The 12,853-nt window shown below is 36.4% G+C and overlaps 2 protein-coding genes across 2 annotated transcripts; one reads left to right on the top strand and one right to left on the bottom strand.

Annotated features, from left to right (window-relative positions):
• Positions 1-457: 457 nt before the first annotated feature.
• LOC112569262 lies at positions 458-3,948 on the top strand. Its single transcript, XM_025247002.1, has 4 exons — positions 458-1,624; positions 1,890-2,255; positions 2,513-2,795; positions 3,039-3,948. The coding sequence occupies exons 1-4, from the start codon at positions 1,522-1,524 to the stop codon at positions 3,058-3,060; spliced, it is 774 nt and encodes a 257-aa protein (XP_025102787.1). The 5' UTR covers positions 458-1,521; the 3' UTR covers positions 3,061-3,948.
• A 2,578-nt stretch (positions 3,949-6,526) lies between these two features.
• On the bottom strand, positions 6,527-11,733 carry LOC112569075. The gene is made up of 9 exons (XM_025246735.1): positions 11,335-11,733; positions 11,082-11,197; positions 10,695-10,823; positions 10,391-10,555; positions 9,920-9,985; positions 9,666-9,755; positions 9,219-9,315; positions 8,806-8,876; positions 6,527-8,308 (listed from the first exon to the last, which is right to left on the bottom strand). Exons 2-9 carry the CDS (start codon positions 11,179-11,181, stop codon positions 8,262-8,264), a joined length of 765 nt encoding a protein of 254 aa, XP_025102520.1. The 5' UTR covers positions 11,182-11,197; positions 11,335-11,733; the 3' UTR covers positions 6,527-8,261.
• Positions 11,734-12,853: the final 1,120 nt, after the last annotated feature.

Genomic DNA, 12,853 nt, shown 5'->3' on the forward strand with positions numbered 1-12,853 from the left:
CTATTGTATTTATAGTCGTTAGCTACTGTCAACCTATTTACTTGACAAACAATGACAATCTTTGGAATTTAAGATTTCTCGCAAGATCAGATCTTAATCACACTGGGGAGAGGTCGTGGAGGTCAGGGTTAGAACAGAATGAGGATCAAGGGTCGGTCTGTGTGTGTCGGTGTACGTGTGACTTTGCTCATGCGCAGTCTACATCGACACAAGTGATGTTATTGTTGACATCAACAGGCAACTGGGTGTCGAGGTTTCCTCTTTGTAATCTTTACACTTACATGTGTCCGGGCCTGATCATGGCCAATAATCAAATGAGATCCTGCTTCTGTCGTTGCTACTTTCTCTTGTGTCACAAGTGGATAAAATCTACTCTGTGAATGTCTTACTTTGGAAACGGCTCTCTATAGAAAATCTTTATCCCTTAATATTATGTATCAATGTGAGCCTTTCACTTCTTTGTGTGACTAATGCATAGCTCTTTGTGACCTGCCTGAAAACTAATTAAAACTTTAAAAATATAACAGAGGAAAAGAAGAAAGGCATAACTGCTTAATTTGTGAGAAATGTCAATTTATTGGGAATACAAACGAGAAAACGTTCCACCTTGAGTGATTTCACACTTTAGATACAAAAGGTAAACAAAGTATTATTTACCGAATGATAAATATAAAAGTCTACACTCGTTGTTGTGCATGAAGTCTGTGGTCAAGTATTTCTCACTCGTACAAGAAACCTAAAAACTATTTGCATGTTACAGTCTTTACTTGTATATCATACTTGCAGCTGCAGATAACGGGTCCGTGTTCCGAGAACTAGTGTCTAACTTTAATACCCGATTAATGTTTGGGAAGTGCTTTACTTTGGGGTGAGTTATTAGGGTCATGTTCCTAGCACACGATTTATGGTAAGCCAGGGCAGTTTTATGAGGTGGTATGTGGATTTGCAAACTATTGAAAAATAAAATTTAGTAATTATTTCTTGCAGTATTAGCTTGCTCTTTGAAGACCCATCAATTAAATTGTTGGCTTTTTTTGCACTTCCAACCCCGCTATCACACTGAATGTTAGCAAAAATGAAATTAATTTTAATATTTAAAACGGTCGTGGCCGTTGCCAACTGTTTCCTTGAATATTACTCTTTCCAAAATATTTTCACTGGAAGTAATTCTTACTGTAACAGAGTAGGTCTATACTCTTCTGTCAGAAGTGCACCAGGTTCATCATCTGGTTGGGGGTAGGAGCAACCTGTACGAGAGAGGATGTCGATGGCAAGTTCTTAGTATTTAATTCTTTTGTTCTCCACTCCATGATGTATTATCAGTGTCCCTAGTTCTCGAAGACCTCTTAAGTTTTAATATTGTGGTTTGGTGTTTGCAATTTACTTCTCTTTGATGCGGATTGCTAAGTAATTCCTGGCCAGTATCGTCACCAACGAGTCTACAGGGAAGAACATTTTCATTTGTCAGCTTATTATTGAGGATGAGCTTCCGTGTCATTAGTTTCACAGTTTTGTGTCAAGATGAATTCCAGGAGTCAGCTACTCAAACATCAGAGAATGCCTGAGACTGCATACATCGTTTTTATGTTGCTTATCTACCATGCAATGTGTTCTCACGAAAACTGTAAGTTGGACTATTTTCTGCTGTTTATAATCCAATGTGGAAGTAAAATAAGGCAAATTTTCAGACAGATGATACTGTTATAGTTTCCACGAAAGCACGACTTTTTCCAAACGATAAGACCATTTGATTTTCGAAGAATCCTAGTATTGTTCCTCATAAAATTAAAAAAAAATTGTAATGAACAAAAACTTGATGGTGACATAGTATTCTGTTTGTAAAAAAATTCGTATTAATTAATAATATATCTTCACACATTTTGTTCCAGGCGCAGTGTTAGAGTTTCACCACCTTAGCACCGACGTTTTGTCCGTCTTTGAAAACAACTTTGCTTATGTCACATTCTGGATAAATGTTTCCACCTGTAATGAAACCACGGACCTCAGTACAATCACGGTTTACACCAGAACTAACAGTGGCAGTCTTGAATACGATGGAACGGTCACTTACTACAAAGAGTCTTGTACTGTCAGACCAACGAGATGTCTTCGATGCTCCACCCCATCAGGTCCTGTAGAGCTCAGTAGGAAAGTGAACCGATCTCACGTGCAGATAGAGTGGGAATGGGAGCTGAAGGACATGCGCAGTGGTACTTTTACAACAATAAGAAGGGAACTAAAGCTTAATGTTTATTGTAAGTATATCATGTATTGTTATTTTACCTATCTGTTCAGTGTTACTGGAGACACGAATTTTTTTTACACCATCCCCCTCTCCTTGTGTGAATCATCATCACTCTCATTATCTTTCTTTTTTCTTTTCTTTTAATTCATTGAATTTTAGAAGTGATAGTATTAATTCTTCTGTTTCTACTACTACCACTACTTGTTTTGTGTTACATCTACAACTATTTACTGCTTCTTTTTCTACTTCTTCTCGGTTTCTTTGCAGACCAACCCAGTGTCACAAGTCTCACAGTAGATGGAGAAGAAAGTAGTGGAAACTATGTCATAAGTGAGGGTCATGAGGTCAGCATCTCCTGTTCTTTTGAGAAAGGAAACCCTCCCACCAATTTCTCCCTTGTAGACCAAACTGGGAAGGAAATAAAAGCATCTAGAGGAGAACAACATCTCAACCTTTCTCTTGCACTTCGATGCAAGGACGACTGGCCCACCATCAGATGTGAAGGAAGTGGCTCAGAAAAGAACGAATCTGTGTCTTTTTATTGTCAGATGTAAGTAAGAAGTGATAGCTTTCATCTAAGATCTAGATGTGAGCTTGTGTACGAATAAACCTGTGATTTCAAAGTTAACATTTCAGGAGATGATTATCCATCCATGTATAAAATGAGATTCATATGTGCACGACCAACTTGTGTGTAGGAAATTGTGTATTCGAAGACAATAAAATTAAAATAATATCGAAATAAATACATCATTGATGCTGAATGGTTGTTTCGGTTATTAAACTTTTGCAGGTCCTCCACAGTTTATCGATAAGAACCCAAAGGTCACAGAGGGCGTGGCATATATCAAGTGGATATTTAACATAAAAGCCTATACAAAGGACATCAGGAGATGTCTCTTGACACCTTACACGTTTGGAGAGAACTCTAACAGAGAAGTGAAGTGTAGCCTTGAGTGGTGACCCGCCTGACCTGCTGCTGGTTGTCCTCCTCGACAAGAAAGATGGGATGAAGGGCAGGCAACTGGGCGCTCACCCTCCATAATGACGAAGGCTCATCAGACACATTAGTGTTCAGCACACAGTCACGTGAGGGTAAATTAATCTTTGTAATTATAGCTTTTTCATAGAAATTGTAAAGCTAAGCAATTTTTAAATATTAAGAACTGTTACAAGCAGCCCAGGCATTGTGAACTCATAAGAGATCACGGATTATCAAGGGTATAAAAAATACTGTTCTATGATTTACATGATTCTTATTATTCTGTTTGAAGCCGATTTTGATTCTGATTAAGAAAAGTAACTCATGTTGAATTTCCAGAGAGATTATATCATCTTAGGATACCAGTAGTTTCTTCTAGCAACAGTAATGCATTGCATGTTGTTCTAGTTTGGCAGTGTGATGAATTGGAACATAAATGAATGAAGGGTTATTTAAATTGTAGAAAAAAATGTAGCGTACAAAAATACTTTCTTTTTTACTGTCTTGCTGGAGAGCTGAAAGTATCCCAAGGAAAATAGCTAATGTGTACTTGCGAGGAGTACCCCGGGTAGGAGGTAGATGCCAAGGCTGGTAGAGAAGAAAACTTAGCTAGCTAACATAAACAGAATGGTCTGACCATATGCAGGATTTGTTTACCCTCGCTCAAGACAGGCCTCGGAGGCAGGCCTTCTCAGATGCTGGGTCTGTCTAGTCATCACATCCAGTCTAGTTGTACGTTACGACTTCGAAAATATTATGGTATCATTATTCAGTAGTATCACTCCCGTAAGTTTAGGCAGAGTTAGCACGTGATATCAAGAACACTTGCACGTGCGCAAGAACATTACTTTTCGCGAATCGTGTTGGCGTGCATCCAGCCAAAGACATGTTTACTTGGATGGAGGAATATACGAGTTGAAAGGTGAGTGTTACCTGTTGTGAGCGTCTAATGAGGCGAAAGTCTATTCGTCTACAGACACTCGAAGCAAACAAGCCAGCCAGCCAGCCACACATAAAGAACAACATACAACAAAATATGCATAAAAGTTATTACCTGTTTTTAAATTATTTTTTAAGCTTTTAAAAATTATTCTCAATTTTCAGGACTCTTCTTTAACGAAATGTAAATGAAAGTACCAAGTTAAATTATATATATTAAATATTAATTATTATATATATATATATATATTCAACTGGTGTTTTTGAAAAAGAATGTAATAAGAAAAACTGTCATACTTTTAATAATAGTTGTATCATTAGTTGAACGCAAAGCCATTTTTTGTGAAGATATGTTATTTTTCTTTCAGAAACTACTTCAGAAAAAAAGCATAAAGTAAACGAACTAATTCTCCTAAAAATTTCACAGATACAGGTGGAGAAAAGGACCACAATAGCTAAAGCTAGCTCAAGAAGACGAGTGAAATCAGAGACAAAGAACTGGAGTATCATACACATTTTGCTACCTTCAAAAGTAAACTGCGGTCAGACAGAAGGTGAAATATAAACACCTGTATAAATACGATTATATACATATATTAATACGATTATTAAATTAACATTCCTTTGCTCTCATACGACTGAGGAATGGAAGGAACATCAGTTACTGGATAAAAAATACAATTATTTGTGTGTGCTTAAAGATGATTAATTATATGTGGATGGATAACCTTTTAATGTTTACCGCGACGCCCTGTAAATATTAAAAGTAAAGACAATAAAACTTATTTGAAGTATACCAGCTTTACAGTTTCATCTTCTATAACTCAACATATGCATGTCACACCATTATTATCGCTGCAGTCGTCACAGAACGTTTTTACAAAACGCATTACAAGCAGGAAAATCAAAAAAAAAAAAAAAAACCAGGAGAGGTTTCAATTAGTCAACATAAATATAGTTTGCATTATATCCTTAAAAACCTTGTCATCAAAACATGTGCTTGCTTTCTCTTTGTGTGTGTGTGGCTCCTTTTTTATTATTATTTTGTCAAGCACGTATACGCATGTGATTGCTTTTGCTATGTCTGTAACATCTAAAGATAATTTTTAAAAAAATTGTGAGCTAGCTCTCTACGATAACGACAGAAACAAGTCAGCTGTATAAATAAATAAAAAAAATACACCCAGATTCCTTTTTTTTTTGACACAGCAAGTTTATCAGGGTTGTTCGTTGAATGAGCTTCGTGATTTGAATCGAGGGCACCCCTTGGACTTGAATCTTTTTCTATGACTCGACAACGATGACTAGACCGTTGGGTGCACATATACCCGCTAGCAGGGCGCAAGCCCACGTGGCCTGAGCCTTCTCCAAATCAGATGACTCATGGAAGATTAGACTACAGATGTGTGTAGTGAAAGAATAGTAGGAAACTAGGCTAACCTGGCAAAAAGCTTTGTCGTTAGTTTATTCATAATCATCTACAAATCAAAAGATATTATGATTTATTTTGTCTGTCTCTTCATGACATTTAAGATGATCACCACAATTAGTAGTAGAATCATTAACTACCGTCGGTCTTGTCGTTGAACAAAATCATAAAGTCCTGAACCCAGTATAAAACTGTGTTTTGCAGGCTACTGTAACTTCAATACTGAACTTCATCCATTCTTGCATTAAACTGTCTCTATCCTTATCTGTCTCTTTGTCGTTGAGTCTTTTTTTATTTGGGTAGGTTGTTTGGAAGTCTGTTTTTTGCTTGAAGGAACATTGACGATGTGGGTGAGCACGTGTATGCGTTTCTGTACGAATTTCCTAAATGGGCATATCAGCAACATTCTCGTTATCACTTCCACCGCACACGGAAGTGCGCACACTTTAGACACTTGTTTTTGGCAATCTCTGTCTGTCTGTCTGTCTGTCTGTCTGTCTGTCTGTCTGTCTGTCTGTCTGTCTGTCTGTCTGTCTGTCTGTCTGTCTGTCTGTCTGTCTATCTGTCTGTCTGCGTGCCTGTCTGCTTTTCTGTGTATGGAGTTTATAACTTTGCAGAAACCAGCCTCATTTGAATTTATGTCCATTAAATATAAACATGAAACGATCATCTGCATACAGAACTTTGAAGGACTGCTCTGAATTATTTTTGTGCGTTTCAAGGCCTAATGCAACATTTGTTATTTACGTTTACACAACGACAGAGCAATCTCTCTACTTTTCTAAAAATAAAAACACGCACAAAGAGATGGATGAAAGAGAAAGAACAAGAAAACAAGAGATAACGAGGGAATGATGGTGATCGGGTGGTGATGATACCATTAGAAGGAAGCTCTCACTCATAAATAAAGTCTTCGGTCCAACTCAAAACATAAAACACTTTGTTTAGTTTATTCATCACACAATTGATTCAAACCAAATAGAAAAAGCATACACTGTATATAATAGGCTATACAGAGTCTCAAAAGTAAACATGTTGCAAGTTGTGTCTATATATGTGTGATTTTGTATCCATCATATACAACTCAAAGCTGTTATCACAGAAAATACTGGCAATAAACACAAATGATATGTATCACTGTATAGTGATACAATCAAAGACTAGCTCAACTTGTTCAAAACAGCTCAGGTAATGGTACAGTCGTGACCAAACATATTAACAGAGCTAAGGAATTTGGAAATGGAAAAAACAATCCCTTCGAACCAACAAATTAAAGAGCTTTGGTCGACTGAATTTAACTTATTAAGTTTGAACTGTATATAGCTGAAAAAAAACCCATCGTAAATACTTTGCCAGTCTGTTCAACAAACTTTTTCCCTCACATTAAATATCTGTTGCTTAAGGATCAGGTCTGGAAAGGAGAAATCCCAGGACCGACAATGTCAAAGCAAGCAAAGAAACTCCATTCAACGTTAAAATATAAGAAAAGTCAAAGGAAATGATTAGTGAATGCATGTACAATACTAGGGTGCACAATTAGAAGCAAGATCAACTGATTAGAAAACCGTCCACTCGTTACTGTCCCATGAAACACAAAGAGAAGGATTTGGGTATTTGAACAAATGGTGTAAACGTTGACAAGGCCTTTTAACAAAGACAATAATCATCCCATTATTTTCCATTGATTTCATCTAACCAAACCATTGGTAATTACATAAACTCCTCTTCTTTCTCTTTCTATTTTGTCTCTTATTCTCTCTCTCTCGCAAGCGCTCTCTCACACACGCAGACACGAATACCAACGCATTGCTAACTCAGTAATATGTTCTTCATGTCTGTTGTCGCTTTAAAAAACTTTGACTCGAAAGATCTCACAATCGACTACCAACTCGCTTCATTGGCCTAGGCCTTTTTTCTCTGGACAATATCAGTATAATCAGGTACCTTGGTGTATCTTTCTTTTGACCTCCGGTTTCAATGAAACACTTGTTTATCATCACTGTCGAAGGCTTAAGCCGAAATAACTAGATAGTGTAACGGTCAATAACATATTTGCGTTTCATAGGCAGTAATCGACAGGTAGATGTAAAGATAAATAAAGTGGCTGTACTTGAAATCATATTAAATTCCTAGCTATGCATTAAACCATCTAAAATTGATCAGTAAGATATTTGGCTTCACTCCATGTCTCCCACTACCCTACACACACATACATATTTTCGGATTGGACTCAAGCAAGAAAGCTACCCCTGACATAACAAACTGATATGTGGTATACAATTTTAAAGCTCTGTGAGTGTGAATGTATGATTATTTGACGAATCCTCTAATGGATGTGCTTTTTCTAAATAATTTCACGATGATACTATAATAAATTTGCATAATTATTTCTTACAATCGTGAGAACTAAAATACACTTATGAAGAGAGTGTCTGTCTTAAGATGCTTCCAATCCACGTGTTAAGCAGCTTTTTCTCTGATTGTTCTGTTCCGACAAACAGCAAGAAAGCAGGTTGTGTATAAGATTACAATATCAGGTAAAAACAATGCCGGTCGCCTTGAGAACCTCAGCAAGACATGGGAGCATCTTCATGGGCTGAAAACTTGAACGTGTGGTGAACGAGTTCGTCTCCGACTGTAGCACGACACGCCGACCGTCCTCTAGCTCATGGACCTGAACCCTCTGCCCCTTCTGCTTCATTCTTTTGACTCTCTAAAGACAAGAAAAATATACAACAGTTCAGAAAATCTCAAAGCAAACACTTAATATCATGAAATACTAAGGATAGGACTACTATAAAGCACAGAAAAAATAAAATCGACTACTTAAATGTAGACACAAAATAGATGGAAATATGTCTTTTCACGACATTGTTAAAACTACAACATTTGGAGAGATTTTAACCCAGTTTTAAAACTCAGGGATGATCGGTTTATTTACTCTCGCTAAGTGAAGAAGTTATTTTTTATTTATATTAATTCAAATGTTTCATGTAGTGTTTGCTGTTATATTTTTTTGTTGAATATGAAAAAACTGGATGTAGAAACAATGCAAACTGCATTTCAATAAGATAAAATCATCTTACAAGGAGATGATGAGCTTTTATCGATTTTCTCTTAACTTTGTTAATATTTCCTTTCTATTGCTACCATGATAAGGTTTTCAATAATATGATTAATTTGCAGTACATTAATTAGTGTATGACTTACGGTCTCCAGGTAAAAATTTGTTGTTCTCATCTTGTAACTCAGTGCCAGCTTCAAGATTAGCTTCCTTTTCACTGAGATAAAAAAAACAGGTTGTAAACAAAAGTGGAAACAAACGCATTAGGCTCAATGGAAATGCATGCCACTATTTATGAACATGTAATTTTCATGTATACATTTTTACTGCTTTATTTAAATGCCATTTTATGCCCAATTCTTAGTCTTAGGACAGTAGAATGCGCAGACCAGAAACATATTTACACACTCACTAAAATTATAAATGTATTTTTATAAGTTTTTTTTAAATGTAGTTTATGTAACTTAATTAAATTTTCTGGTTGCTACATTGAAGGCACAGTAAATATCTTAAATTTAATAAATTCTGCTCTGGAAAGAGAAATGTCAGTGTGACTCACCGTTTTCTGCAGAAATAAATAACAGCAACAATGACAGCAGCTACAAGTAAGCCAACCCCAATGCTAATTCCAACAGCTTTACCAATCACATCTTTCTCTGAAACACGCAATTGAAGGGGTTGTTGGTCCTTTGTTATGTTTGTCCACAACAATAACAATTACAATATTCAATACCTTTTATTCGGGCACCTATTCAGGCCATAAGGAGAGAAAGCCATTTTAGAAGAACCACTTACTCTAAACAAATAAAGATGAAATATGTGCTGTTGTGTATGTATATGTGCATGTGGACATCATTGTTTGTACAGCGATTTTGATGTAATAATTATGTTTATAATTATATTTTACGGCTATATTTTCTATTGCAATGTACTTTCAGTTTGATTAAAAACAAAACAACAACAAACCGCATCGAATATTAAACTGGATCATGCTCAGAATACTTGCCTTCTGAAGGCGAATCGTCAAGACACTCAACACCAACACTTCTTTTATTGCGATTCTTGTTTGTATCGAGAGAATCGCCTTCTGGTTTGCCTGCAAAAGATAAAACATGCAACTATGTAGGAATATGTAGGTACCCTCGTTATTAGTAGATGGTTCTAGAGAGAATATCTACCATGCTACTGTCACCTGTATGTTCATTTATAACACAAAAAAGAGCAAAGTGATTTTGCTTAAGACATTCTCATCATACTCACCCTCTTGACATGAAGTATCATTTTTTCTACTGGAGTTAGTAGTCTGTTGGGGTAATTCTACTTTTTCTGAGGGAAAAGAAAGAAATGTGACATAATTCTAGACAGTTTATGAGTAATTTCTTTGGATAAATTCAACGCTGTGTACATGCAAGGTGTTAAAATTCTTCCTCATAAAGAGCAGGTTCTGACGACCTTCAAACCATAGTAACCTCATATAACTATTAATATCAGGAATTAACAAAACCTGCATTTCGTACCTCTGGGCATGCCAGCAGCTAAACTAGGGTATGACCTAATGATACATTACTACACCGCACACCATGTCTTGGTCTCATTTCTTCAAAATATCTTAATGTCACAAACATTAGTTTGTAGAATGAAAAATATAGAAATTTATTTTATCCTCACATTTTTAGGTAATGTTAACAAAAAAAAAAGACAAACACATATAGATTGTAAAGTTCTCTCTACCTGTGCACTGAGTGGATGATCCTCCATCGACTGAAATGGTAAACTTTATTCCAGGTCTACAAGGCGTGGTGATAATGAAAGTGATGTTATCTTCAGTCTCACATGTGTAACCATTTGCAGGATTACACTTGTAAAATCCCACAAAAGCAAGCACAGCAACAGTTTCTGCAACAAGCCGAAGTCTGATGTAAAGCCATGTAAATACACTCATGAGAATTAATTTTGCAGGGCATACATTTATTGAATTTGTTTTGTAATATGCCTTAAGCAATAGCGTAAAATACAAAATCGTAATGAGACATACCTGATTTTCCCAGTTGACTACTAGAAAGTGTCAGAGATAGTCCTTCCTTGGCAATCTTTTCTTGGATTGTGTATACAATCCTGTTAGGACAGTTTTCTAGCCATGTTACTTCACAGTTGCTTTCTTCACCTAGCAGTAGATATAAAATCATATGTACAGACATCAACCTCCTTAATCTTACTTGGAAGATTTACCTATTTGTGTATAAATAGGTGAGTTCATTGACAAAGTAAAACCTACACAAATAATTTAAAAACATGTAACTGTGATTAAATTACTTCAATCGATAAAAGATCGTAGACTGTTTTGGTTACATATCTTCTTATATCTAAATAAAATGAGTATTATTAATAAGAGAACCAAAGAGGCAATTAAGATATGTCGTACCGTTTACATATGATGTATGAAATACAAGAAATGACAGGAGGTAAAGTATTGTCATGTATCTCATCTTCAGAAACTGAGTTTTGTCTGTTGAAAGACTCATTTGTCACCTTGAGAACCTGCAAGAAATGATAAAAATGTGATTATTCAGTTTAATGAGACTATTGTTAAATGTTTGTGTCCTTCGTCATAGGAACCTAATTACCTTAACGAAAATATCGAATAATGTTGAGGTAACTTTGCATGAAATACTCACGTTTCCAGGTTGTGTATCTTTCACATGTTATGATTATCGCTTGTATTCGGGGACAAAATACACTTTGGACTATGATCGTTCTTCCTATAATTCACAATAAGTCCAAGTAAGGCTTTCTTCACTGCAAAATATCTTGCGATTGTCTTCAGGAGGTCATGCAAGATGGATTTCACGTTTTCATTCTCAGGACTGAACTTCAATGTTTGTACAGAGACACACCCGCTCGTCCTCCGATCGTTTTGGTATCAATGCTTTCAGGTGATATGGAGAGATCTGAAACTGTATTCGATGAGCTTTGATGACCGTAAACAACCGTTGCCGACTTATATAGTAGCCTATTTAAAGATAGCTCCCCGAAGTGTGAGCATGTCCCGGTCACGTGAGCGCTGCCGATAGCCCCGGTGTGAATATTGCTACCTACCTGGAGCTATTAATATCGTCCCGTCACCTGTTTTCGAGCACAACAACATTTACGACTAGCCATGACTAAACTAAAATTCACGGGTGACGGCTATGAAGTAAACCACTGTCACTCGCTGTAGATATTTCAATTCAAAAGCATCGTTCCTTCATCTTAAGACTGCATTTCTTAAGCCAGGAATGGAACATGGTTTGTAAACAGCGACTACATACGGTTTACATGCGGTTTGAAACAGAAAAAAGTAAATAATGAGGGTCCTTCTCCACTCATCTACAAAGAGTAGCACACTCTGTTACACTTACATCATTGGTCTCGCTGTTAAATTATCCCCTGTATCTCCTTTCATCGAGAATCTCATCGACATAAAATATTCTACATTATTAGCTTCTTATTTTGTCTTTTTCCTGAACAAGAAAAGGCATTTTGAGTGTCGCTTTGGAAAATTCTTTACAATGAAGATATTTCAAACTTTTATATTGTACGACTTTTGTGTTACGCTGGATCCAATCTAAACAAGTCAGCAAATCCATCCACGATTTATTGGGTTATTTTGATATGATTATTTTTAGAATGGAATTAAGCTAGCTGCTAAATTTTTTTCTTTCTTCCAGTTCAGCGACTTGCTGTTGTAGATGACATATTTATGTCTATATGACTAGTTTCAAGCTGTAAGACCATGAAAAAGTGGTTGTAAATAAATAATGTCAGGAACATTTGTCTAGGGTCTGTTATTGTTGGTTGACTTTAGAAGGGAAAGTGCTTCCATCCGAAGTTGATTTCACACTGTGGGGTGTGAGGGGAATGTGGGCATAGGGGATAAGGTGGACAAGGAGATTGGGGAGATGTGAGATGAGGGTCGCCATTCTGATACCATAAGTGTTGTTTGTTCCATCTTTTCCTATTGTGTAGGTTTGCTTTGGTGTCTAGGAGGCCTGAGAAGACCTCCGTGGTGTTGTACTGTGCTGGTTGCCAGACCCCTCATGGTACTCTATTCCAGGTTACTGTTTTAAGGACCTTTAAGCTTAGTTTTGCTTTCTTTAATTTTTATTTTATTTTCCACATTTTGATACCAGTGTCTTTAGGTCTTGGTCACATCTT

This window comes from Pomacea canaliculata, linkage group LG7, assembly GCF_003073045.1.
Source record: "Pomacea canaliculata isolate SZHN2017 linkage group LG7, ASM307304v1, whole genome shotgun sequence".
In the NCBI taxonomy this organism is placed as follows: Eukaryota; Metazoa; Mollusca; class Gastropoda; order Architaenioglossa; family Ampullariidae; genus Pomacea; species Pomacea canaliculata.

Coding starts and splice junctions, on each gene's coding strand:
- LOC112569262 (XM_025247002.1), top strand. CDS start 1,522: ATGAATTCCAGGAGTCAGCTACTCAAACATCAGAGAATGCCTGAGACT. Junction 1,625..1,889: donor AATGTGTTCTCACGAAAACT/GTAAGTTGGACT, acceptor ATTTTGTTCCAG/GCGCAGTGTTAGAGTTTCAC. Junction 2,796..3,038: donor GTGTCTTTTTATTGTCAGAT/GTAAGTAAGAAG, acceptor AAACTTTTGCAG/GTCCTCCACAGTTTATCGAT.
- LOC112569075 (XM_025246735.1), bottom strand. CDS start 11,181: ATGAGTCTTTCAACAGACAAAACTCAGTTTCTGAAGATGAGATACATG. Junction 9,986..10,390: donor ATCATCCACTCAGTGCACAG/GTAGAGAGAACT, acceptor CTTTTCCCTCAG/AAAAAGTAGAATTACCCCAA. Junction 9,316..9,665: donor TGACGATTCGCCTTCAGAAG/GCAAGTATTCTG, acceptor TGCGTGTTTCAG/AGAAAGATGTGATTGGTAAA.